Source organism: Microcebus murinus, chromosome 8 (genome assembly GCF_040939455.1).
Source record: "Microcebus murinus isolate Inina chromosome 8, M.murinus_Inina_mat1.0, whole genome shotgun sequence".
NCBI lineage: Eukaryota > Metazoa > Chordata > Mammalia > Primates > Cheirogaleidae > Microcebus > Microcebus murinus.
The window spans coordinates 96,014,220-96,042,190 of record NC_134111.1 but is presented as its reverse complement, the minus strand read 5'-3'; the positions used below and the strand labels follow the sequence as shown (position 1 = coordinate 96,042,190).

The 27,971-nt window shown below is 40.6% G+C and overlaps 1 protein-coding gene across 2 annotated transcripts in view; it reads left to right on the top strand.

Moving 5' to 3' along the window:
• Positions 1-27,971, top strand: part of COL4A4 (collagen type IV alpha 4 chain) — a 119,589-nt gene that overhangs the window by 79,159 nt on the left and 12,459 nt on the right. The window contains exons 30-44 of one of the 2 annotated variants that reach the window (XM_076005995.1): positions 628-798; positions 1,385-1,528; positions 3,394-3,501; positions 4,346-4,527; positions 5,877-5,940; positions 8,476-8,550; positions 12,195-12,302; positions 12,880-12,987; positions 18,261-18,332; positions 19,531-19,659; positions 19,752-19,865; positions 20,392-20,547; positions 22,660-22,767; positions 23,933-23,941; positions 26,633-26,758. In XM_076005995.1, the coding sequence (XP_075862110.1) occupies positions 628-798; positions 1,385-1,528; positions 3,394-3,501; positions 4,346-4,527; positions 5,877-5,940; positions 8,476-8,550; positions 12,195-12,302; positions 12,880-12,987; positions 18,261-18,332; positions 19,531-19,659; positions 19,752-19,865; positions 20,392-20,547; positions 22,660-22,767; positions 23,933-23,941; positions 26,633-26,758 (1,674 nt within the window). Of the gene's footprint in view, positions 1-627; positions 799-1,384; positions 1,529-3,393; positions 3,502-4,345; positions 4,528-5,876; positions 5,941-8,475; positions 8,551-12,194; positions 12,303-12,879; positions 12,988-18,260; positions 18,333-19,530; positions 19,660-19,751; positions 19,866-20,391; positions 20,548-22,659; positions 26,611-26,632; positions 26,759-27,971 lie in introns of those variants that run through there. The other variant, XM_076005994.1, reaches the window with a different exon arrangement.

The window sequence follows — 27,971 nt, the reverse complement described above, 5'->3', positions numbered from 1 at the left end:
GGTCTATTTCCAGTATGATCTTCATTCCACTATTCAGATAGTTGACTCTGTTGTTTAAATTTTATTTCTTTTATTCAAATGTAGGAATACGCCCACTTGAAAAATTAGAGCAAGTTTGGGGCAAAACTTGCCCCTACAGCCATATTTTCAACACCAATGATACCAGATAATGTTGCTCTAGTTACTACAATTCTCTTATTACACGTGATGGCCTGACTGAAGTTCACTGGGCCAGAGCTTCAGGAAGCACCTGGAAAGTTTTCTTCTATTAGTCCCTCCATCCCTCCCCCAGCAAGAGTAAAAACAAATATATTCATCCCTATTTTCCACTTAAAAGTTCTCCATAATTCTTGAAAAACAACTCAAGAACACAGAAAAAAAAAATCTTCAGAATCTTCATTCATCCCTACTGAGAAATATTTATTCAACTGATCTGCCCTTCTTTTTATAGCATCCAGAAAAATGTATTCTTAGGCTGATGGAAAGTTGCTACTGTTATTTTAGCTGGCAAATGCTGTTTTATTTTGTTGCACACATCACTGAAGCTACCGTGAGTGCTCTTTTCCTGCCTGTGTGTGAAGCTGGTGTTGAGCTTCCACGCACCATTGTCACTGTGGTTTGTCTCAGGTGCCCCGGGTTGGAAAGGACAGCCAGGAGACATGGGACCCCCAGGACCAGCTGGAATGAAGGGTCTCCCCGGACTCCCAGGACTGAGAGGTGCAGGTGGACTTCCGGGACCCCCAGGAATCCCAGGCCCCTTTGGGGATGACGGACTCCCTGGTCTTCCGGGCCCGAAGGGTAGGTAGTGCTTTTCCATTATTTCCTCCCATTTTATAAACTTGGAATCCAAGTGAAGCTTGTTGCCATGACCATACTAACAGAGATTACTGTTGTCTGACTTTGTCCTTCCCTTAACAACATCTCTCTTCTTCTCTTCCTCTATATTGCTGTTTCCGGTGGCGGAATGTTTTGGTGTAGATTAGTAGGAAAAGGGAGTTGAGGGTGTTAGGTCCTCAGAACCCATAAACACTCCAGCCCAAAGGACCAGGTAGCACCGATAAAGTCCTTGAGTCTGGGGTAACCCATTTCACTTTGGGTGCCACCCCCCCCCCAGCCCCACTCTTGTCCTCTTAAATCATTTGGGATCAGAACCCAGACACATCAATGCCTCACTTCAGGTCTGTAGGGTAGGAAACTGAGGGCTGGGCAGCAGAGCACAGCTACTAAATGCAGTGAGGTTGACAGTTGTTGTTTACTTTCAATACAAACTCAGAGTTAGGCGGCAGTTTCCCTCTTTTAATGAATTACAAGGGCCATCGCAGATACAAAAACCACACTAGCCCTTAAAATGTTTTCCTAAAAATTCATGTTCCCATTTCACCAGGACACCAGGGGCTGCCTGGTTTCCAGGGTTTTCCAGGAGAGAGAGGAAAGCCTGGTGCGGAGGGACAAGCTGGCAGAAAGGGAGAACTCGGAGAGAAGGGCTGTCCTGGCCTCCCGGGAGACCAGGGACTGAGGGGTGCCAAAGGTAAGTAACAGCGCAGCGATCCAACACGCGTTGGTTTTCAGTATTTGGTCGGAACCTATAAATATCTCCCAGAAGTGAAATGGGACTACTCTGCAGCATGGATTCCTTTTCCTTTTAGTTATATGATGTTTGGTTTAGAATTTTTTAAAAAGTTAATTTTCCTTACCTCTCAATATTATTATATATAACTATGGGAAATGAATTGTTTTATTAATTGAAAAAAAATTAACAAGCAGTACTTGATGCATTGACTCATAGCTTTAGGGTTTCAGAGAACTTTTCTCTACTGTCAGGAACGGGGTACAGGCAGAGCTTCTGTCCCCCAAACTCTGTTTCAATTAGAACAGGGGCTGGTTAACTTTTTCTGTAAAAAGCCTGATAATAACTGTTTCAGGTTTGGCAGGCCATCTGGTCTCTGTCACAATTAGTCAACTTGGCTTTTGAAGCATGAAAGCAGCCATAGACAACTCATAAATAAACATACAATTAAAAATTTCAACAAAATTTTATTTATGAATACTAAGATTTGAATTCCATATAATTTTCATGTAACCAAATATTATCTGATTTTGAGTTTCCCTCCAACCATTTAAAAGTGTAAAAACCGCTCATATCTCATGAGCTGCACAAAAACTGGCAGCAGGAGGGATCTGGCCTGTGGGCTGTAGTTTCCAACCTCTGAACTACAAGGAATCGACTTCCATCTGGGCCGTGAGTTGAGTTTCCCCCAAGCTTCATTTAAAGGAAGACTTTTTATTACCATAAAAAATAGGAGTTTCAAGACCACTGCTTTAGATGTTCCGTGGCCATCCCTGCTAAATGCTCATTTTTAGCCCTTAGCCCTGAGGCTGCTGTGGATGAAGGTAACATTTCATTTCCAGTGTTGAGAAGAAATGCTAGACAATTTCTACAAACAAGGATTTTGCCCATAAAGCCTTTTGGGCAAATAGCCTCATATTTAATTCAAATTACCTTTTCTTCTTAGTTGATTGATTCTACTATTATTTTTTGTTTTACTAGCTTGTAAATTATTTATGTAGAATCAAAGCATAAAAGAATCGCTCTTTGCTAGCTTAGATAAGTGATGTTTGCTATTATTATGCTACTAGACAATTATTCCACTAAAAATTAAACATTGGATTAATGCCAGTGATGTGCTAGTAAACCAGTTCTTTAAAATCTAAAAAAGAAAAAAAACCCCTGGTTTGTAAGGTTTGCTGATTGCTGTAGTGTAAATACTCCTACCATGGCATAAATACCCCCACCATGGCTAATTTAAGGTTAGTAACTGGCTCACAAAATTCTTGCATTGTTAGTAATTGGCTCTCGCCAAGCTGGAATGAGCCCACTGCAACACACTGCTACAGCCGGACAGTGTGTATGAAATCTGGCAGAAAGAGTCACCCTTCCTACCTTTTGGAAGTCTCTGTGTGGGGAACCACGTTGAGATAAGTGTAAGGAAAGGAAGAAGAGGGTGGTTAGGAAGGGGAAGGTATGGAACTGGAAATGTGAGATGGGCAATTGAAGTTTTACAGGAGAAGAAGACATTTTTATAGACTGGAACTTTTCAAACCCATCTTAGCTCACTGAAGACTCTGCCCAGCTTGGTTGAATGTAGCAAACATTCACCAAGCAGTCACGGAACCCCAGACTTTGTGGCTGGACAGGTGGGGACAGGAATGTAAAAGGCATGGTCCTTCCTTTAGGAAATCAGTCGATGATCTTGACATTGTGCGATCTATAAACACGAACACAGCTTAGGAGGTCAAATGGGGATCTGTAAACTGGAAGTGAAGTGTGAGAACAGATGAATTCCACGTGTGGAGCTGCCGTTTGTTTTGTTCTCACATAATTAATATCTAAAGGATCAAGAGGACCTCCCGGAGATGAAGGAGAGATGGCCATCATTTCCAAAAAGGGGAACCCTGGGGAAACTGGACCTCCTGGAGATGATGGGCTCCCAGGAGAAAGAGGTAAGCATTTATGATATATCTTTTCAGATCATTCAAGCACATGAATGTATTAGGTGATTTTTCCAACACTCCGAGATTAGGAAAGGTCATTTTTAGATGTAAATGAACCATTGATAAACCTTGTGGTACATTATTATTATTATTATTATTTTGCTTTTCTATGCTAAAACTTAGCCAAAGTTTATATGTATGTATAGATTTGGATATTCCAAACTAGGATCAACCTGAGCTGTACATAAAATACTGGCTCCAGGTTTAAAGCATCTGTTTTTGGTAGTTAAAGTGAATAGCACAGTAAGTGTAAGTGTCCTGGTCATTTTGACCACTGCCTCTCCACCTTCAATGTGGGTGCGAATCCACTCGGGGTCTTGTGAAGCAGCAGGTCCGGGCAGCCACAAGTGCCCCCGTGCCATGCCACTGGTCCACGGCAACATTGCGTAGCAAGGACTTTGACCACTACACTTATGTTCTCCCCCAAGTTCAGACTCAATCTGCAGGCGGCCTGGGTTCTTATCTCAGCTCTCCCCTTAATTAGTTGTTAGGGGACAAATGTTTTAACTTCTCTGGGCAAGTTTCCCTCATTTGTAAAATGAATGTGTTGAAGCAAGTGCTCCCATTTGCTCCCTCTGACCACTGGGAGTTCCGAATGTATTCGTGGGCAGCTCCCTTCACAGTGAGGTCGCTGAAGCCAGAGACGGCTGTGAAGCAGCTGAGAGCAGGGATCGGGATTGCCAGTACCTTTGATTTCATCTCCTAAAAAAGTAGGACCAATTTCCTCGGCCTGCCTATCGCCTAGCTGGAGATTTCAGCAAAGTGTGCTTAGTAACACGTCCAACCTCATCAGGTGATAAAGGAAGTCCCGGGATGCCAGGAAGAAGAGGAGAGCTGGGAAGGCCTGGACCACCTGGATTCCACAGGGGGGAACCTGGCAGACACGGGCAGCCAGGGCCTCCCGGCCCCCCAGGTCCCCCAGGCTCACCTGGGAGAAGAGGGATCATTGGTTTTCCGGGATTTCCAGGTGACCAGGTAAGGGGCTACTGCTTTGGGAGGGAAGAAATAATAAAACCTTTCTGCTCTTACGATGTCCACGAGGTGTCGTAATTTGTATGTATAGCATCGCCCTTTCACCGACTGTTAAAATGCAAGGGGTGGCACAAGGGAAGAAGGGAGTCTTCTAGAAGGCCGTGCTGTGACTTAAGTGTCTGAGTAGTGCTCGTGCCCGGTTCCCTTAACACGGATGACTACATCCTAATCCACATACCCCAGCCTGCCTCAAACAACCGGGTACAGACTTGCTTTGTGTGGGCTGCTTTACTGGCATGAAAAGTAATCCTGAAAAATCACTCAAATTCTGTTTTCTAATCCTTCCTATCCAATTTCAGATATCACATATGTTTAAAAAAATTATTATGGGTACATAATAGTTGTATATCTTTATAGGATACATGTGACGTTTTGATGCAGGCATACAACACAATTCAATCAAATCAGTGTAATTGGGGTATCCATCACCTCAGGCATTTATCATTTCTTTGTGTTAGGAACATTCCAGTTTCATTCTTTTAGTTATTTTAAAGTATACCCTAACTTAATTGTTGATTATAGTCACTTTGTTGTGCTATCAAATTTGTTCATTCTAGCTATCTAATTATATTTTTATAACCATTAACCATCTCCACTTTATCCCACCTATTACCTTTCCCAACCTCTGATAACCATCATTCTATTCTCTGTCTCCATGAGATCAATTGTTTTTAATATTTAGCTCCCACATATGAGGGAGAACATGTGAGATTTGTCTTTCTGTGCTTGGTTTGTTTCATTTAACATAATGTTCTCCAGGTCCATCCACAAATATCACAGATTTTGCTTTAAATATATTTGCTCTTCACAATCATGAGTAAAATACCCCTTCAGAAGCCAGGAGGTATAATTAATACAACCAATGTAGTAGCCTACATTATACTTCTGGAAAATATATAATATTTATGGATAATATACTATCCATCTTTTGGAATAAAATGGATTTCTAAAGTCTTTAGTACGATGTGACTTCTAATAATATTTTATTTAGTATCAACTTGTTCATTCAAGATTTTAAATTCAAGTAATGTAATGCAATTACTGTTTTGAAGCCAAATATGGAGAATGGGGTGCTACCTGTTGCTACTGATAGCTCTAATGCTGGGGTTTTATCAACTTTTAAAAACTAGACATGTGTAGTAGGATGCTTGAAATGTAATTCAATTTTCATTACCACTGCAAATTCTAAAAACAAATTTGGTTATAGAAAGTTATAACTGGATGGTGTCATGCATGTGCCATTTGTACTTGAAATCAGATTAAAGTCATCTTCTGTTTCATTAAATTGTCAGGGTGATCCAGGTTCTCCAGGCCCCCCTGGATTTTCAGGAATTGATGGAGCAAAAGGACCTAAAGGTATGGTTTGGAAATATAGCAGCCATCTGTCAAATTTATAGTCCTGGGTGTTTGTAACATTGTGAGCACACATCTTTTGCATGATAAGCAAAGTGCAAAGAAACTGGACATCCAAGGGGCTCTTCTTAGACTCTACCAGACAGTCAAACATTCAAAAGCCATTTGGTCCACATATGTCACTCAGATTCAGGGATTTAAGATAGAAAACAGCATGCCTGCTGGTTCATCAGGTCTTCGTTCTCTGTAGAAGTCCTAGCAGCTGTCCATGGAGTGACCACAGCCCCTCAAGTAACAGCTCTGGTGCAAGGAGACTTGAACCACATTGGTGGGTGGTGTCCACCTTGGCTTATAAACTCCCTGTCCCACAGGAGCCTGTAGCACTTCTAAGGACTCCATAGGTACAGCTTTTAGAGCCCCAGTTACAAGAATCATGGGACATGGAGGCCAGAGCCATGATTTCCCACCTACTGTTAAGAATTCCAAAGCCAGATATCATTTGCAATTGCCTTATTTTTACCATAAGCCAAAGTCAGCAAAATATTTTTTTTTCCAAAGGGCCAGATCATAAAAATTTTCATCTTTGTGGGCTATATCATCTCAGCCACAACTATTCAATTGTGTTGTTGTAACATGAAAGCAACCATAGGCAATATAAACAAACCAGTGTGGCTGTATTCCAATAACACTTTATTTATAAAATAGGCTGCAGACTGTCTTGTACCAAAAACAATGTTGTTGCCTTATAATACAACTGATATACCCTTATCAAGTTTTCAGGGAAATAGAAATAGAAAGTTAACCAGAGGTCAAAAAAGTCCTCAGAGAAAGAAAAGTTTCATTAACCCTTTATCCAGGCAAATAAGCAAACAAAAATCAGAATATATTAAATTGCAATGTTTGCATAAAACTTTTAATATTTTTACTATCTTGGTATACCCTTGGGTTAATATTTTTCTTTAAATCTAATTTAAAATGATTTGCCTTTTAAACCTTAGCCTTAACTCTGCTTACTGTTAATTCACAGGTTTAATGTGCAGTTATACTTTATTTTAACATAAATTAAAATAAATAACTTTAATATATAGGATACTAATCAATGAACCACCTGAAATCCTCTCACCACTTTGAAAGACATTCTATAAATAATATGATAATTGCTGTAAGAAACATGAACTGTGCATGCTCATTTATTCAGAAAGAATCTAGATTTCTTCTTCAGAAATGGTTGCAAATAGAGAAGTTTTAATATTTGATTTGGATATTTTATAGCTTCAAGGTTCAGAAATCACTCTTCCGCTTACTTATACATTTATTATAGTCTGTTTACCTTTCTTTCACAGTACAAACCACCTCTTCTCATTTCCTTCATACTTGTACTTGGGCCATGTTTTCAAGGAGTTGAAAGGCACCTCAAGGTACCTGGAGTCAAAGATGTCTTGTGAAGCCCACAGATAGGAGACAGCTCTGCCAGACCATAACGACCTAGCCCTTAGGCAAGCCATGGCTTCTTGCTTTCTCCCATGGTCTTTTCCACTTGCCTGTCTACCAACTGGCTTCATCACTCTCTAATCATTATCTTCTCTGAATATTTCTGGATGTTGGGTTGCACTCCAACATGTTCTTCATCATGGCAACTCATGATAATCCTTTTGATTTCTGCCCCAATAGCCAAGGACCTCAGATTCTCACTTTTTATTCCAACTTCTCAAGGGAAGACTGGCTGTCCTGGAATGGACCAGATTCCAACCCCTCAATCAGTTAACCATGATTATGAGTAGGATCAGGTGGGAGAGGTGCCTCTATAAGGTGCAGGTGGGACCCCCTTAGAAGCAGGTGTTAGTGGGCAGGTGCTGTAAGACAGGCCTAATGCACCTTTCCTATTCTCTTGTAACCCCATCAGCTGTCTTGTCCTCCCCTCCCACTCCGCTTTGAGTCTTTCACTTGAAACTGGCTCCCAACTATACCGTGGGTCCTCGTGTCTCAAGCATTATGCAGCAGTGTCCAACAGCTTTGTGGGAGTCACTGCCTACAGTGGCTCTCAAATGTATCACTTGTCAAGTGATCAATGAAGTATGCCTTTGTGATTTTATTTTTATAAGGACACCCAGTTGAGCTTCCTTATAAGAGAGCTTGAAATGTGACTGCAGCAACTCAAACAGTGACAATTTCTGCTTTTTGTTTCTAATACATACGATAAGGATGTAGTCACTCAGTGCCAAGGAATTTCCTAAACAGAAACCTAAATTTGAAAATTTGGGGGGGACTTAAAGACTCAAACTTATCAGGATTTATATTTCCTATGATTGTTATGAACTATAAAATTGTGTGTTATAGGTATGCATATTATGTTTAAATCACTTCTTGCATCTATATTTCTATTTGTCTTTGTTTAGGAAAAAGAAGATTAAAAAAATACTCTCCTGAAGTGTTTGAAGAAAGACTATAAAGACAGATATTATGAAAGTTATTAAGTAACTCGTATGATACCAAATTAAATTTTCTTAAATAATGTTACATGCATTTTATCACTTACAGGAAACAAAGGTGACCCTGCCAGTCAATTTGGTCCACCTGGTCCAAAGGGTGAGCCAGGTGGCCCTGGATGTCAAGGTATAGCTGCATCTTTTTCTTATTAAAGAAAAAAAAGGGATAATTTAGTTTGAAGAATAGAGCAATTGCTTTTATCATTCTAGCTGGCAATGGTTTTTTCAGTATTTTCTCCCCCCTTTGCACATTAAGATATATATCAAAGGATTATGTATAAACACTGTCATAGCATCCCTGGCCTAGAAGAACACTAGGATTATACACTAGAGAGTCTCAATTTTTTCCATCATGGCTCATGTAACTGATGATGTTGACACAACAATAAACTCCCTGAGGCATGCCCAGATTTAGACAAAGTCAAAAAGGAATATAGCAAGCAATTAAAATTTGGACTATTCTGCAGTGTCTATAATTTAAAATGGTGCATTAGCAATAACCACTCACACTGAATACAGCCACAAGCTGTCATTCCAGCCCTTTCTTTCTACTGAGAAAAGCACATGTGAATGTAAGTGAGGCATGCCATTGTTGAGCTTTCACTGAATTTACTCTAATTTACTAAAAACCAAACCAAGCAAACATAATACCTCATCACCAACAAGAAAGCTAAGTTGTTCAAAACAACAATATTTTGTTTATCAAGAGCAGTTAATGTAGGATCCTTCAGAATGGATTGTGCTGTGCCATTGAGTTCTTGCCAACAGTTGAGGCCACCACTGGCTACATTAGGTGATCTACTGCAGAAGAGAGGCACTGGTGCTCTGTGCTTCCTGGGAAAAGGGAAATCACTGAGTTGAAGCCTACAGAACAGGACCCTAGAGGGGAAAACAGTCTAAGGACTCTTTGCTGCGCTGGGTTGCACTGATATGTGTTTATCTTTCAAAGAATGTTGGAAGTATAAATTGGTACTCCCTTTCTGGACCCCAGGGAAACATGCATCAATGTTTAAAATATGCATATCCTTTGACTTGGGAATTCCACTCCTAGAAATTTATCTAGAGCCTCTGCTCAGACAAGTGTACTAGATGCAGACACAGGGAGACATCCATCGCATGGATAGAACAAGTGTCCATGCACAGATGACTAGATATGCCCAAGTGCATTCAGCTGATAGTGTCAGGTTAGAAACCAGGTTTGTATTTAGATGGCTCTCTTGTAAATTAAAATACCTCATATTAGTGATTTTGTATATTACCTTAAAATTCCCTCTGGCAGTAGCCAGGTTTCATTTCATATAACAGAAAGAATATCTGAGCGGAACTATTAGGAAAATTTTATTTTCTTTGTTTTTATACCATAAGATTGCCAAAATGGAAGTCTAACAGAACAACAAGCTAGTACAGTGGCAAAAACTTCCTTTCCCACCACTTTCCTATGGGCCTTTTACCTCTGACATGGACAAATATATTTAGATAGTATAATATTTTAACTGAATGTATAACTGAAGAGTACATTTGATGGGAAAAATAGTTTTGAGGTCAGCCTTATGGGAGTTCATACCAAATACCAAAGTGAGGATTCTCAGAAAGGAAAACACAGTGGCTCAAAGTCAACCTCTGTTGTCACTGTGCTTGGGATCTTGGCAAGTTGAGTATCTCCTCTGACCTCAGATTCCTCACCCGTAAACTGGCCCTATGCATATTATAGGGTTATTCTGAGGATCAAATGAGGTACCTTGAAAGGAATTTGTAAACTGAAAATTACTATACAAATGTAAAGTACAGTCATCAGCAGCAGCAGCAGAACATGAAGACATTTTTCTATACTCATTGGCACTTTTATGTAGACCCTAAAGATACTAAGATTTCATAAGCTCAAAGGAGTACAAAGAGAGAGCCTTTGATGTCGCCTAGTATTTTAAGTTAGAAATCATAAACCTGAGTTATTTTACACTCAAGCTGACTTTTTCAGAAAATTTGCCTAATTTGTCTGGTTTCCTGTGGTTATCACCATCGAAATTGTTCCCTCTCCCATATGCCATGGTTTCAGCATAGACATTTTTAAATTATGTTATATGTTATTCACCAGCACAGAGTTTACTTAAATGTGTATTTTCATTGACTGGAGAAAGCTGCATTGGATGAGAATGAGCCTCACAGGAGGGCACCGATCTGCAACTTGTTTTAGGATTACAGACAGTTGTGCTGGGCTTAGTCCCGCCCACTCTGCCGTCAGTTCAGAGGGAAAATGCAGGACAGATTGACTCAGAAGTCCTGTTCTTAACACAATCCCACATTTGGGAGACAGGTTTATTTATTTATTTATTTATTTTTTAATGCTTCCATGTTTCCATTTGGAGATGAGAATAATGCTGTCTCACCTTTACTGCAGGAAGGTTTTCAGTATAAATAAATAAAATAATACTTAGTGAGGCTGATAGATGTTAAATTCCATTGGGGAAGAGGTATAGCAGAGATAGGCTGGTTTCCTGTGTACGATAATAAATGATTATAGGTCCCTACCATGGCTTTGCAAATCCAGAGCCATGTATTCTTTTTGCAGATTCAACCAGTGATTTTCAGACTATTGGTTTATCCTATAACATACATGTACGTAATTCATGTGAATAAATTGTAAATAAATAAATAAATTGTAAGTAAATACATGAGGGAATAATCTTCTCTAGTAGTAAAAGAAATGTAATTTAAAGGGTTTGAAATATCATTTATCTTCACTGAATTAGTAAGAAAACAAGCCAACAAACTAAGAAGTCCTCAGGGAGAACTTGGTCTGTTCTTGCAGTGGAGCCATGGGTGGCTTACATATATGGTGCTATGAGTTGGTGCCATACTTACTGCAAACCATTTGCAACCTGTATCAAGAACCAAATGTTGAATGGTCTGTTCTAGAAGATGAGAGAAGATCCGAACTGTTCTCTTCAGCAAGTCATTGTCATGAGAAAGGGACTGTTTTAGATTTTTAAAAATTTAAGGAACATATCCGTTAGATGCAGTAGGCGATTCTAGAATGGAAACTAGTGTGGACAAACCAACTGCAAAGGACATTAAGGGGACATTTAGGGGAATTCAAGTATGGAAGGAACATTGGCTGATTGCTATTCATTTTCTTGGCTGTCATAATGTTATTTCAGCAACACAGAAAAATGTTATTTTTCAGAATTACCTCCTGAAGTATTTAGGAATGGAATTCCATGATGACTGATTTACTTTAAAATACTTCACATTTAAAAATGCATTAAAGAATCAAAGTATACTATTTACCTAGAAATTCTATTCCTAGGATTTTTCCCTAATGAAATAATTTAATAGGAGAAAAAATTGATTAAAGATGTGTAAAGATCATGATGCATGACAGCAAAGAGTTAGAAATAATTTGAAGGGCCAATAGTAGAAGAAAGTTAGATGAATTAATTTATTTTAGATTGACTCAGTAAACTAAAAATGATAGGAAAACTATGACAAACTTGGAAAATTACTTATGATACAATACTAATTTTAACACTCAGAATATAAAATCGTGGGTATTATTTGCCTGTGTGTGCATAGGGTAGATTGTGTTAAGGTGGTGGGATTATGGGCATTTTGTATTTAATTGTTCCTTAATGCTCTCTCCCTTTTCAATGGAAACGATTTGAATATAAGAGAGTAAGGATGGAGAATAGTGAGGGCTGAATTTGGAGATTTTGCAGATTCTCCATCTGGAAGCGCAATCTGCAGCTACTCAGATGTTTGACCTTCCTTCTTTAGGACACGTTGGAGCCCCTGGAGAGCAGGGCCTGCCCGGTGTTCAAGGGCCCAGAGGACCACCCGGAAGGCCAGGACTGCCTGGCTCCTCTGGACCACCGGGGTGTCCAGGTACCTTGAAAGGAAGTCTGGAAACTTCCTGAGCACTCCTCTCTCTCGGTGGATCAGAAAGAGCCAGTCTTTACTTAGATCTAGGTTCAGATATGGCTCTGCCATTTTCCTGTGACTTTGGACAGGTTGCTTAAACTTACCTGCCCCTCACCTGTAAAGCTAGTCCTGTCTCACTGGGTGTCACGAGTGACTGGGAATAAACTAAGACAGCACCCGTAAAGTGCCTTGCATGGGTAGCCTTTTCCATTTCACCTGCCATTCAGGACGCTGGGATTTTTGTTCTCGTTTAGATGTAAAACAGATACAATACTTACAGCACAGGATTGAATGGATCCTTTTCCTGCTGATTTAGAAAAAAAGAGAAAGTTTTAAATTATGATGGGTAACTTCATTCAGAAGTGTATCTTCTCCTCCTTAAGTGTGTTTTTCTCCCTAGAGTTAAGAGGTGTGGAAAGGAAAAGTAATAAAGCAATGTTCTCAGTTACTCATATATTGAGAACAGTATACTGAGTCTTTTCCAGTGAATGTAACTCATTTAACATCTGGGTGTCTTCAAAAACCTCCCTGTCATCCTCAGGTGATCAGGGGATGCCTGGGCTGAAGGGACATCCAGGAGAAATGGGGGACCCTGGGCCAAGAGGCCTCCAGGGAGACCCAGGGATGCCAGGTCCTCCAGGAACAAAAGGTAAGTCTAAAGGAAGCTCACCCCATCAGCAGATCCAGCCCAACAAGGGCAAATTCATGGTGCCTGTCTTGCACCTGCGAGTGGCACTGCTCTTGGGTACGCCACGATGGCTGTCTCAGGGGTGCCACTGGCCTCTTCCTACCCTTCCTCACCCAGGTCTCAGGGGGTGCCCTTCTAACCTCCTGACCCGCCTTCCACTGGGAAGTATTCAGAATGGTGGTGTTATCATCTCCTTTCTGAGGGCATTTATCCAGTGCTTTCTGTGATGTTCAGGCCCATTCATTTATTCCCTTCACAGATGGTTAAGCTTCCTTTATGTTCTAGATTCTGTGGTAGGAGTAGGGTGCACAGGTTTGAAGAAACTAGACATGATTCTTGCCCTCATGGAGCTCACAATCTAATAGGAGAGACAGACATTAAAAATATATATGGAAATGAATACATATTTACAATGGTATAAGTGGAAGAAAGATAAAGGAATAAGATACTACAGATAATAGTAATTAGCATTCATTATCTTTGCTAGATAAAGAACAATGTTTTTCTGGTTGACTTTCTTGGCCTTTAAAGGTAACATTGGATTGTTTGTAAGTCTGGATATAATAATAATATAATATAATATAATATAATATAATACTTATTATTAACACATCCTCATGCCCTCCTATTCATTTATGGTATTTATCCCTCTTCAGTCCTTTTCTTCCACTTTAGAAAGAGTACTTTTTCCATGGGTACTCTGTGTATACCTCTAGCATAGCACCTATATTGTATCACATTCGTTTGTTTAGAGGTCTTTCTCACCAAGTATTGGGATATGATTTTTTAAAAAGCAAGGAATTTTTAAATATCCTCAGCACACAGCAGATACATAAAAAGTGTATTGGATGGTGGTATGAATAAATTAATAAGTGAATGAATAGACAAATAGAACATGAACAACTGAGCTAGTAGCTAAGAGGTTGAGGTCTTCACCTCAACCAACAGTTGATGGTTCAAGCCTTACTTGGTAGAGTCCTATAACCAGGCTCTCTCTGTCTCTTCTTTTCTCCATTCTCCTTCTGCCTGCCTTTGCTCATTGACTCATGCATATACTAAATTTTGGTAAAATGAAAAGCACCTCATCTCAGAAGAGTTGGAAACCCCTTCTTCTGGGATTAATCATTTTATTGTTTTGAAAATCCAAGTGCTATTTTCCCACACTTTCTCTTCTTCACTCATCAAATAGCTTTGAAATAATTCCAGTTTTTCATCAAGTTGTAGTATGATGTGTATCACTTGGTGCAATTCGGCAGAGGGGGAAGCCATTTATTTTGAAGAGCTGGTACACTCATGTATTTCCATGCAGCCGGAAAACTTGATAAGAAAAATTCCCAACACAACACGAGATAGCTTTGTATTGTTCTCCATTTTCACTGACATTTTAAGTAATATGAAGTCTAGTGATTCATGATAAATTTAGAGTTTCAAGCAAAATGATCAAAAGTTTCTCTCATTATTGTGGCCATTTCCTGTCTCTGACGATCTCTGTAGCCCTCATGGGGTATTCTTTTGATACTTTTTTTGTCTCTGGGAGACAAAATTGGTAAAGAAGCAAAGAAAACCTCTGCCATTATTAATCACTCCTACTGCATTTCCACTTCTTCCTACCCTCCCTGTTTAGTAAAACAGCAAGGATTTTCAAGGGTGTCGATGCCATAACAGTATACAAAATGACTAGGCTCTTGCTCTTATTGGTTCTTCTTTCTCTTGAATCAGTTTGCATTTATCACATAATATCATTATGACATGATATTAACAAGCTACTAGCTAATGAATTTGATCCGTAACAAAACCACTCAAAAATTAATCTCCAATTGCATAATAATTCTGTGCTATGAAGTAGTGAGTGTGTTAAAAAGAGAAGGTGAAGAAATAAATGTATCAACCCACATTTTCATACCACTTACAGACAGATGTTGCAATTGTGCTTCCTCGCCATAGAGTGACACTGTTTCACTGCAGACAGCCCAGTGAACAGCCAGTCTTTAAAAAAACAAAACAACTAAATACATTCCTAAAAATTAAAGTGTCTACAGTATAAATCCATTGTTGCAGTTTATCATGCTGATATAAAAATGAACCACACTCCAGCAGAAACACTTTGAACTGAGAAACTAAATATTTGAAGTATGTTCTAAATAAGTCTGGGGGACTGATTATCTTGTTTGAACAAACCAGCTGCTGAACTCAAAGTTGTTTGCTCTGCTAGAACAAGCCATATGGATCTTGAGTCCTGCCTTGTGTTCAATTAGATTTCAACTTTAACTTAAACATATGCTAAAAATGGCTTGATTCCTAGATTTAAATTTTTAAGTACATATGTCCTCTTAAAGGAAAACACCCAAGTTGTGGTTGGGCATTAATATATGATCGGAATAATGGAAACCTAATGGAAATTAATCTGTAGCATGACAGCAATTGTTAAGAGCGTGGATTGAACATTTTGGCGGGTGGCACCTAAGACATTTCGTAAGAAAATAGGACCTTGAGATGACTTATCAGGAAAGAAATGCCATGCACCTTAGAGCTATGACAATCATAGATGCATTCTTTCCCCTTTTTACAACTAAATTGTTCCCCTGCTACCCTGCCCCCACAGCACTTACCACGCCGTATCATTGCCTGTCTGTTCTGCCAAGTCAGGATGTCCCATTGTCTTGTCAGCACCTGTCACGAGGTGCATTTAGGGGACTGATGCCCTGTGCATTAGGAAACCGTATCTTACGCTCTCAGTAGGCACTCATGTATTTGCTGAATTTTTTTAAAAAATTTAAATCTTATTTCAGAATCTTTTCTGACAAGCGCTTTCAAGGTTTTTCAACCGCTACATATAGTCACAAAGTTCTCTCTCCTCCATCAGCTTTAAAGTGACGATGACCAGCTGTCCTGTTTCACCCAGGCCTGCCTGAGCAGGCATCTCAGGATGTGGAACTTTTCGATGGTAAACCAGGAAAGTCCCAGGCAAACAGGGATGTGTTGGTCATCCTGTTAAAAGTATAAAGCTGTATAAAGGCGCCTGGGATGTAGATTAGTGTTGTCAGGCTTTAGAACGAAATGCAGCCTGAGAGTGGGAATCCAGTCTCGGAGAGCCACTGGCTGATGGAGAAGACGGCCACAGTCATGGCTGGGCTGGAGATTAGATTCGCTGACAGAGGGAGAGCATCCCGGCTCGAGAGTGCGACACGACGCAGCCTTAAATGATGGTTGTTAAGCAGGAGGACGACCAGAGAGGTGAATAAAAATTCCTCATTACCCAGAAATGTGCTTTGTTAGCCTAATTGCCTCTCATCTGCACTGTATATATTTTATGCATGAGCAACTTTCTGATTTAGAGATGGGACTGATAAAAAGCTTTCAGTAAAAAGAAAAAATTACCCTTAAAACCCTGCTCAGATGTAGCTGCATTCAATTTAGAAAGATAACATTGGGTCAGATAAGGGTCGGCCAGTTCAACAATGGGGAGAGGCTGGGACCGTGACAACCCGGGATCTGGATGTGTTGATGTGACAGTGGAGAGTTGGCAGAAGCTGGGACATTCCGCCCCAGCCAAGTCCCCCAAGCCATCAATCTTGGGGACTAAAGCTGGAGATCAAAACACATGGAAGTAGTGAGTGGTTCCTCAAAAAATTTATTATCATTTCACATAGATTGCAATAAATATCCAGATTTGGCAGATGAAGAAGGTCTGTGTGTTCTTTTGGTGCAAACTTGAAACGTTGGCTCATAAAGTAGGAAAGAGGATTGGAAAGTAAACTAAGCCAGAACTGTTAAAAGTGGTTAGGAAATAAAAGATTTAGGGAAAATAAAGATGCCTTCCCATTTTTTTCTGGTGCAAGAGAATACGGCTCATTTGAACCAATCTAAAGTTTTGATCGTACAAAGAACATAACAACTGTCTGTTGCAAGTGCTGATGATAAACAGAATGGAATCAACTTACGGTAACAGCCTCTAATAAGAAGTCCACAGAGGACTTGCTTTAATGAATAGATAATAATTAGCACTTAAATTTTGTATATGTAAATGGATACCTCTAATTCCTCTAAATCATATTTGTTCTATGAATCTACCAAAAAAAGATGTGGCATACGAGTAGAAATTGTAGTCTACTCCTTTTCATTGCTTTTTCCCTCACCTCCCTCGCTTCACATTTTCTCATTTATTCATTCAACAAACGTTTGTTGAACACCTGCTATGCAAAGTGTGGGGATAGAAAGACTAATAGGACCTAGGCTTGAATTCTGATTTATTCTCGCATGGAGGAGACAGTCACCCAAAGACATGATGGTCGTACAGTGTGGGACAGGCATAATGATCAGGACAGCCCTGTGCAGGTGTCTCGGGGGTAGGTGAGGGGCATTTTCTGTGTGTTTAGTCATATTGTTATCCCCAATTTGAGAGGTATGACTCTAAACTGAGTGACTGGCTGGCTGTGCACTATGAGGCTCTCAGCCTTGGAGGAGAAAGGACAGCTACTGGTGGAAGATCCACCAGTGAGACAGGAAGGTTACCAGGCTGGGTCGGGGCTAAGGAGCAGCTTCATCCCCACATCAGTCACCGGGCAAGACCTGTGGGCAGGAACCTAGCTGAGTGACAGAGACCAGATTTTCAGTGATCACAACCAAATAAATTTAGTTTCTGTAAAAAGGTATCAGAATGGTTCTGGAAAAAAGTTGTAAAGAAGAGCTCCAGCCACGGTTGCTCCCGAGGCAGTGCTCATGATAAGATTAGGTAGGGCAGGTGCTCAGCTCACCTCGGGCACCAGGAATCCTGTTGTCTCGCTGCATTTCTGTGACTAGATCCTGGAAATTAGAGCCTGGAGACCCTGGGCGGCAAAGACCCCAAGCCTGGGAGGTCGGAGGCTTGGGTTCGCTCCCATCCAGTCTCTTTCCTCATCTGGGATGATTTTATTCCCATAAAATCCAAGGTCACTGTGCCACGATTCAGTAATTCTAGACCCTATCTGATCACCATATTGTCATAAACCAACAGCAGTACTTTAAAAGCAAAGAAACGTATGTGTTAAGCTGTCTTGGCAGAAAACCTCCATCAGATGAATGTGTTAAATGATCATGGGCCTGGATTCCTCCCCCTCCAATAATGCCGTCCAGATGGCGGGATCCGCCCGCCTTCCCATCCGCCACCCTCTGCCCGTAGCGCCCACGGGTTGTGGCCGGAGCGAGTACCAGCGGCTGGACTTCCCTGTGGGTCACAGGCCTGTGGTGTATTTCAGGTCCCTCTGGGTTGCCCGGCCTGGACGGCTTGCACGGTTTGAAGGGTCAGAAAGGATCCAAAGGTGCTTCAGGTAAGATGAAACCATTCGCGACAGACCGAGCTTCACTCGTTGGACAGTGCCATAAAGCAGTACCCTCCCCTGGTGTTTGCTCACTTCACGACATTTAGGGGTGAAACTAAAAATCTGCCTTAGGTTAGAGACACAGAGTTGGAACTATTTTTAGTGCTGACAATGACATATAAAAAGGACATTTGAGAAAACCCTATTTAAGAAGGAATAGTTGGTTCAAAGTGCCTTTTGTTGGCATTACTTGGGACTCTCTCTCTGCTAAAAATATTCTGAATAATTGCATTAATGGAGTTAGATTTCAAAATGTTGTAATAACAAATAAATGGTTGGGGTTTTTAAATTCCTGTATTGTTTTAAGTGTAGTAATGCCATCTACAACCCCATGAATCTAATTAGTACTGTTAGCACCCATTTACAGCCACTGCTAAAACAAATTACCTGAACAATTTGCTGTTATTTTTGACATTGCAATTAGTTTAATCTTCAATAACTGCATTTTAGCTACTTCCATTAACATAATGCACACTTGTTGTGTTACTTTCTCAGAAAAATTGCTTATAATCGAAGTAGCTGGAACTCAACATGCAGATTTGAGTGGCCACAGGGAACAGGTTAACTGTGCTATATGAGGTTTGAATCTATTATCAGAGAGAGGCCAAATCTTTATAGTTTGGAAAAATTTCTTCATAGTAATTTCGGTCGCTTAGGATTCATTTAGTGGCTCTTCCAGATAGTCCAATTAAATGTTTGCCCCTTCCAAGAAACCATTGATGTTCTCCCTTTTCAGTGTGAAATTACACAATAGCTCTAATTATGCTAGTTTCCACCTCAAATTTCAAAGAAGTTTATTTATAATTATTTATTGTTGTATGCCATTTGATTTTGCTCTATCCATTGTAGAACTCAGAGGGTTGGGATTGTCTCTAAGCTGTTGTGCGGTTTTTTTTTTGTTTTTTTTTTAATCTGGGAAATAATCATAAAAGAAATCAAACCCACGGTTAACCAGTGTGAGAGTTGAAAGAGAGAAGTGGTGACCCAGGACTGGCATGTGGCCATTTGGATCACCATTGCAGCCAGTGGTCGGTCTCTGCAGAACTGGCCACTTCTCTGCCACTATTGGGAAGTGGTTCCTTTCCAGACACCATAACAGGGACAAGCAAGGAGGAGATACAGTATTAATGCTCTTTTCCCCATTAAGGTTTGTGTGATATGGGCCCGCCTGGTCCAATGGGAATACCTGGGCTAAAAGGAGAGACAGGAGACCCTGGGAGCCCGGGAATCTCTCCTCCAGGCCCTTTTGGAGAAAAAGGTCTCCCAGGCCCCCCAGGTAAGAAGCAGCATGCTTTGCCTCTCTTTTAATAACTAAATCAAAACCTTCCGAATGTAATGAGGCTGGCATCTGAGCATGTTTATTTGCAGGGAGACCAGGACCACCTGGCCCTGCAGGTGCCACAGGAAGAGCTCCTGAGGGTGTCGTTCCTGAGCCAGGTCCACCTGGAGATTGGGGACCTCCTGGCCCTGATGGCCCAAGAGGTAGGAGACCATCACGGCCAGTGATAGCCATACTCCTTTTGCTAGGTGCTGCCAGCTCCATGGGGACGTAGGATCGGAAAGTGGCAGAGTAGAAGCACCTAAGCAGCCCCATCAATTTGGCAGATGGATAAGTGAGGAGGACCCAAGTTCTGGTCCTGATATGGTCCTGGGGGCCCACCACTCTCTGCACTCCAAACTCAACTGGGCATCACTTCCATCTTACAAAGCAGTGAGGTGGTAATGCAAACAAAAACCATGAAATGATACTTTCAAAAGGAATGGCTCTGAAGGGACAGAAGGTTTTGCTTAGGCTCATTTTGTCTAATAGTTGCTAACTTATTATCTACACTATTTCTCAACGTGGGCTTCCTGTGACCCCGCTGTGTTTTACTTCTGATACTACTGACTCTCTTATTCTAACTCCCCCATCCATTGCTTGTGAATCATTAAATTGCTTTTCTTAAGAAGCTCTTAAGCACATTTGTCTTTGACTAAAAGAATATTTTTGCCTCATCTTTGTGGTCAGGAGCACCTGGGCCCCCCGGCCCCCCAGGGAGCATTGACATTCTGAGAGGGGAGCCAGGTGACCACGGTCTACCAGGGCTACCAGGTCCCCCCGGCCCGCCAGGCCCTCCAGGGTGCAAAGGCTTTCCAGGATGTGATGGAAAAGATGGCCAGAAAGGTATGAATGCAAGTTGTCCCTCCGGTAGCACGTAAAGACTTTTGTTATTTTCCCCTGGGGTGTCTGGGGTGTCGCACCATCGTGATGGAATTCCTATTTTCTATGCAAACAGTGACTAGATTTCCCAAATGTCCTGACTTTCCCAGAGAGCTCTGAAGTTGGCGTAAAAGTTGGACAAATAAAAGGAAGAAACACAAGTTCATCTTTCATTCTGAGTAATACTCTCGATAATCTTCCAGACCAGAACTGAACGATAGAAACATCATGCAACCTGCATGTGCAATTTAAAAATGTAGTAGTTACATTTTAAAATGTAAAAAGAAACAAGTGAAGTTCACTTTCATACTTTATTTCATTTAACATAATATATTCAAATATTATTATTTTAACATACAATCAGTGTAAAATTATCAATGAGATAATTGGGCTGATTGTGCAAACCTGGTTCCCTTCCCAAATAAGCCACTCCTCCTCTGGCCTTGGAAATGCAGCATGTGTTCTATACTTGCAACATGATTCAGTTTGAACTGGCCATATTTCAAGTGCTAAATAGCCCTGTGGTTAGTAGCCTCGATAATAGCTCAGTTTTAGACTGCTGACTTTGCTTTTTGATATTCATGCAAGGGTCCCCACTATTTAAGGCTAAAATACTCACTTAAATTAATTTTTATCCAACTGCTAATATTTGGGGATGTCAGTTTTTGGTCACTAGAATTTCAGAGAATTATTAATAGATTCAAAAACCTTTTTTGTTGAGCAGAGGCCAATAATGATTGTCCATTTTAACTCCCTTACTTCATAAATAAGGAAGTTGGATATCAGAGAAACAACTTTTGACATTTGCACAAGGAGCCAAATAACTAGCACCCTGCCTGGCTTCTGCACCAAAAGAGAAATAAGGCCACAGATTAGGGAATGGGGGAGATCAAAATCGCTATGAGGCTGCCATGACTACAGTGCAAATGGCATCTCTGGAATTGGGCAGGATGCAACCTGTACAATAGTATGGAGTGACGCTCTTCACCTTTATTAGCAATGAAATCCGTTTTAGAGAATATATCTTATATCTGCAGGTAGGCGGGCTTCCAATTATTGAACCTCAAAATTGGACGGATATGCTAGCACTCTAGTCACCAAGAGGAAGGAGGAAGGGTCTGGCGGATACTCTTCCTCCCTAGTTGTTACTCTAGAGAATAAATCTCCACCTGGACATAAACTTCAGCACTGGAGAAATAGCATGCCAAGTAAATAACAATGATCTACCCATGGATATACAGGGAGTTAGAGATACTGGTTGAACCACTAATCATGCTTCTTAACTCCCATTCCAGAGAATATAAGGGCCAAATAGTGCTTTACTGGAAAAAGGGTAAAGGAGTTTCTTTGGTTTACCTTTCATAACTTATATAGGTAAGCGAAATATTTTATTGCTTTCACATTTACTAGGCACCTACAGGAATGTAGAGGTGAACAAATTTAAAGGGTCCCTGCTCTTACTGAGCCTAGCATTTCACAGAGGAGGACAGACATTCACACATCAATATAAACCAAGCTAAGTGTTTGAAATGAAGACTTATCAAAAAGCAACCGGACTTTGGTGGGATTCCAGGGAGGGCTTCCCTGCAGGGGTGAGACTTGGTCTGAATGCTAAAGAATGAGAACTTAATGGATGGAAAGAAAGGAAGGAAGAACTTGTCCAAGGAACTGAACCGTTGGTGTGCCTGAAACTAGGAGAGTGAGGAAGAGCGTGGGATGAACTCAGGCTGGGGAGGCACGTTGTTCCCAGATAGTGAAGATTATTTCCTTATTTTCCCTTTGGTTCCAGTCCTTAGACTGTCTCAGAGACAGTTCAGGATTATGGGGCTTTTCATTCTAATTTAGTTTTGCTTTGATCATGGAACCATTTTCCTTAGTCCTTTGGACTGTGTCATTGTGTTTTCTTCAGGCAGACACGGCCCTTCTTAGCCTTGCAGAAGAAAGTGAGGCCACTCTTGATCCTCAGGCCAGCTTTGTTCTGCATTTTGTTGGAGTGAATCTCTGAATTCAGTCAATCAAACTATCATTGTCTCTATAGTGCTCCATTCCAGTGGCCTCATGTTATGTTTCTTTCAGGACCTATGGGATTCCCGGGGCCACAGGGGCCACATGGACTTCCTGGGTCACCTGGAGAGAAGGGTCTACCTGGACTTCCAGGCTGTAAAGGTCCCATGGGTCCTCCAGGTAAGCTGCAAATGCATTTTTATCTCCACTAAGCACCCTACACACAGAATTTTGTTTAAACATTTACTTATGATGGTCATCTTTCAGAAACAAGTTAATATTCTGAAATTACTAGCACATTCTCATGACTTAAGCCCTTTCTGATATAAAGAGTATATTTCTTTCAGGCTGCACCACACACTCTTATGTTTGGTAAACTAATATTCAGTATCAAAATGAGTCAGTTTGCAAATTAGCGGTGCATTTTATATGCCTATGTCTGAATTTCCATTGATTTTCCTAGATGTTCTATTTAACTTTTTCTGTAAAGTACATTAGTTCCTATGAAGGTAAAAGGCTATTCAATTTAACTCTATAGAAAACACTTTTTAATCATAGGGTCAAAATAAGCCAAGGAAGTGTTGGAGAGAGGAAGGGCAAACGGACATGTGCATTTGAGATTGGCAGAAGTAATATCTTTCAATATCCTGAATCATCAGTATTATGGTAGTGTGGTGTCAGTTCGGAATATTTTGCAATTGTAAATTAGCACTCTAGTCCAAAGGATAAATAAGTAGCACTGGTTTATTATGTATCATAGAACAACAGGAAAAAGGGTTATATTTTGATTCATTTTATATTTCCTTTTTGTGCATAACCTATAAAACTTGCCAAATTAGTATGGAATTTCCAGAAGCCTTTAACTGGATGGAATTCCTGTATACATTAAATTAGCGCATACTTGCCATAAGAAATCAACTAGAATTTCATAATGCCCCAAAGAGTTTCATTCCAAGTTTTTCTAGAGATGAAAACTCCATGACTAAATCATCACTGTCAGTCATAGTGTTGTGGGTTTTTTTATTTTTTTTTTATTTTTTTTTTTATTTTTTTTTATTTTGGCATATTATGGGGGTACAGATTTTAAGGTTTCAATAAATGCCCATTTCCCCCCCTCCCCCCAAAAGTCTGAGTCTCCATCATGACCATCCCCCAGATGGGTGTTGTGGGTTTTTCATGTAAATAAGATGCTGTCATTCTGTTTGTCATTGATGCTTTCCCAAATTATTGTTTATGTTCTCAAACAATCTATTCCATTTTTGTCCTAATTCACGAATTGAAAATCTCTTTCCACCCTGTGAAAATCATCATGCTGCCTCATGTTTTTGTCTTTGGATCTCCCCAGGTTCCAGAGGTAAGCGCGGCTGTAAAATTGGTCATTTCCCCTAAATCTGTGTCCAGTCATTTCTGTCCTTGTCTTTTCTGCTATCTCTATGCGTGAGTTAAACTTTGTTACATTTTTATACGTGGAGTTCTGTAATTATATTAGGTTTTAATGCCTTTGCTTCCTTGTTACAGATATAGTAACCTCCTATTAGAGTGTCCCTGACACTCTGAGCCTTATTATAGATTGTCAAGGCGATGTAGATACTCAGCCTATATAATTTCAATTTGGGCGTGAAGTGTGAGGGCTTCCTCTGTCAAATGCTGTAGTACATATCAACGTAAGTTCCTTTTATAAATTCTATAATATAAACACATAGAACATCCCTAAAATCAATAGCATCAACAACATTAAAAGATGGGCCCTCAACACTCAGGAAGGGGCCGTGCTAAGCCTCTCCTGTCACTCTGTTAAGTCCATTTGCAAGGAGCACATTTCTTTGTGTGTTAAAAAGAAAATGTTCATTTCATGCCCTGAAATGCAAAAGCAACATATTATTTTGTGCCTGGCATTTTCAAAGAAAATAAGAAACATTTCTCAAGAGGAAAAAAAGAAAATTGTGAACACTTGCATTTTTCTTTCCAGGCATTTGTTATTAGCCCTAATGAAAATTTCCCTGAATATAGACCCCCATATATTTTTAGCACCCTTGAAAGGCAGGAGAGGCCTTAGCCTTTCTCTTTTCTTTCAGCTTCTGGTTTATTAGAAAGTAAAGAAAAGCAAAAGCAAAATATTTTTAAAATCCTGCTATTTTAAATATTTGCATTTAAAAATTGAAGTTATATATTTAATGTGTTCATTTCAATGCCATCTCTCTGTGATTGCGTGGATAAATGCATTTGAGGATAACATCAAAATTCTAAATATAAAGTACCAGCCAAATGTCCCCATTTCCACCCCCACCCCCACCACCGCTACTGGGAAAGGCCCAGATTATTCAGGCAAGATAGGAAATGTTCCATGCATCTCTCTCAAGTCACCATAGTGGAAAAGCCACATTTTTCATTAAACTGTACCTACTGTAAAAATAAATCTGGTCCTGTGTTGCTGCTTGTGGTTTCATACCATAGTTTACAAAGGGTTAAATTCCAAACAGCTTATAGAGTTCAAGTCCACTGTGCACAGGGACATTAGCATGATGTAGCCTAAAACTTTGTTATTAGGGCCACATTTTTCTAGGATTTTCTTGCTCCTTTGTCATTGCTGTTCTAAAATTATTTTACACATTTGTGTATCTTCGAAGAAAATCATAACTAATCAAATGGTATGTTTTAAAGCATGTTTTTATTTCATGGAATTCCCCACCTAGATATTAGGAGTTCTTGAGGCAGTACAATTTGGTGTTTTAAGAGCCTGGGCCTGGAGCCGGAATACCCTGGATTTTAATCTGGACTTTGCCATGTGTTAGCTGTGTCACCAAAGATATGCCACTTACTTACCTGAGCCTGAGTTTTCTTATCTGCAATATTGTCATCACCGTAGCACATACACAGTCTTGTAGGGAGGATTTAATAGTGAAACACTTAGCACTGGGCCTGATACATGATACAGCGTTCAGTAAGTGTGAGCTGTTATCCTTGTTGCTCATTGTTATTATTTATTATCCCTTGTGGGATTTCTTTGTGTGTGTGTGGTTGAATGAAGCTTTATAAAAAGGGTCTTAAAAATAGTGAATGCAACCCAAAAGAAAAAAAATGTCAAAGCTTTAGCACAGTGATTCTCAAAGTGAGATTCCTAGAGCAACACCATTGACCTCACCTGGGAACATGCTAGAAATGTACATATTGGGCCCCACCTCAGTCCTCCTGCCCCAGAAACTCTGGTTTCATACAGACTAGGCAGATGATTCTGATGTGCTGAAATCAGAAATACAGCGTTTGAGCAGTGCTTCTCAGCCCTGCTGGATGCTGGAACCACCTGGGGAGTTTAAAAGAAATACTGATGCCTGGGTCCCATCCCCAGAAATTCCTATTTGATAAGTCTAGATGGAGTCCCAGTGTTAGTACTTTTAAAAAGCTCCCCAGCTGGGTTTATTGTGCAGCCAACATTGAGGGCACTGTGCAGGCATATCCTGTCATCAGCTAAACCCGTATTTCTAGAAGTGGGACCCAAGCATCAGCATTTTTTCACAACTCCCCTGGATAAGTCCAACGTTCATGCCAGGTTGAAAGTCACTGCTTCAGCACTTCTAGGCATCCTGAAATTCTATTTGAGTAATTGACATGAGGGCAACCCACCTGGCTGCAATGTAGTGAGGCAGGGACACAGTGAGCTGAGCTTTAGGAACCCACAGGTCCCTCTTGCAATGCCACCTGTGGCTGGCTCCCCAGGATAAAATGGTCCAAAGATTGGAAAACCTGTGAAGGTCATCAAATGATTGCTGCCTCATTCAAGCTTCATTATTTCATGCTTCCTCTGATATTTCACTCACTCATGTGTTCAGTCAGTCATTCATTTGTTCAACAGATCCTTTCTGGAAGTGTTTTACGTACTCTGCAGTGAACAGGATAAGTTCTCGCCTTCATGGAACTTACACTGGATTGTTGAATCTCTTGCTAGCATTTCAGTGTAGTGTCAGAAATCCATCTTTAGCCAGAGAATGAGAAGGAGCTTGCTCATAAGCATGTGAATCCATCAAGCAAATGGTGATTCCAATTTCAGGAGAACCTGGGCCACCTGCAGATATAGACGCCTGCCCCCGAATCCCAGGGCTTCCTGGGGTGCCAGGACCAAGAGGACCAGAAGGAGGCATGGGGCTCCCCGGAATGAGAGGCCCCCCAGGAGCAGGTATGAGCCTTACTCTGTTCATTTTTGCATCATATATTACTGAAATGAAATTCCACATGCCTTATGCTGTTGCTTCTTGTATGGAGCCTAAACAACTAGTGAGGAAGAAGCAATGAAAATGTCTATCCCCTTAATACATCATTTTTGCCTTGATGCAAAGTACAAAAATCATGTACTAATTGGAACCACACATCTCTTCTATGTGTATGTTGAACTCCTACTTCAATCTTTTATACTTGGCCGACTTTTGGACATGGGGTTTTGAAACCTCTTAGCACAACGTAGTATAGGCACCATTAACAGTCATTAATAGCTGTTGAGTTGATTTTGAATTAAAAACAATTGGATTTGGGCTTGGCAGAGCAGAAACAGAGCCATGAGAAGGGAGAAGGAGGTCTATCACTTAGAGGAGGGCTAGAGCAAAGGAGGAGGGCTGCTCTAAATTTTGGCAGTGACCACATTGTTCACTTAATCATGAGTGTTGTTCAGTCATTGTCAGGTCGGCAGGAACCTTATTTAAGTATTGGAGCCACACCCTTCTTCTAACCCTTTGCACTTGCTTGCTTTTTCCTCATTATCCACTCGACATTATCCACACTCGACATCCGAGTACAAAGGGTTAAAAAGTGTTCTCCAGATGGTTTGTTTTATTTCCATATGTCCCCACTGCACTGGCTTATTTACAAGGACATTAGGGAGGGTGGGGCTGGGCATCTAGAAGTCACTGGTCTCTTCAGACCAGTTGGCAGTGCCTGTGAGTCTAGAAAACCTGTGTGCAAATTATTTGAAGAGAAGGCACAAGACATTCTCTCTCCCATTTCCCCCACTGACATGCTGGGAGTTGGGCTCTTTTTGGTTCAGAGCCAAAGGAATTGGAAGCAGAACCGAATTTTGTCCCACTTGTTTTTCCCATGGTTCTCCAAAACCAAGAATCTAAGCACCCTGGAGATGTTCCTCTCAAGTGGAGTTTGGGTAGTTCTTGAGTGGTGGCCAAAGTTCTGGAGCCTTCCTGAAATGAATGTGGGTTTTTTTGTTGTTTGTATTTGCTGCACTGCATCTGTGTTTGTGCACAAAGTTAATTGGGTGCTGGTTGTGGCAACTTCCTTTAACGGCCCATGGGCACTGGGAATTGGGTTGGTAGTTACTTAACTTCCCTTTCGTTAGCACTCACTGCACAGATACAGTTCTGTTAGTCTGCATAACTGGTCTGTCA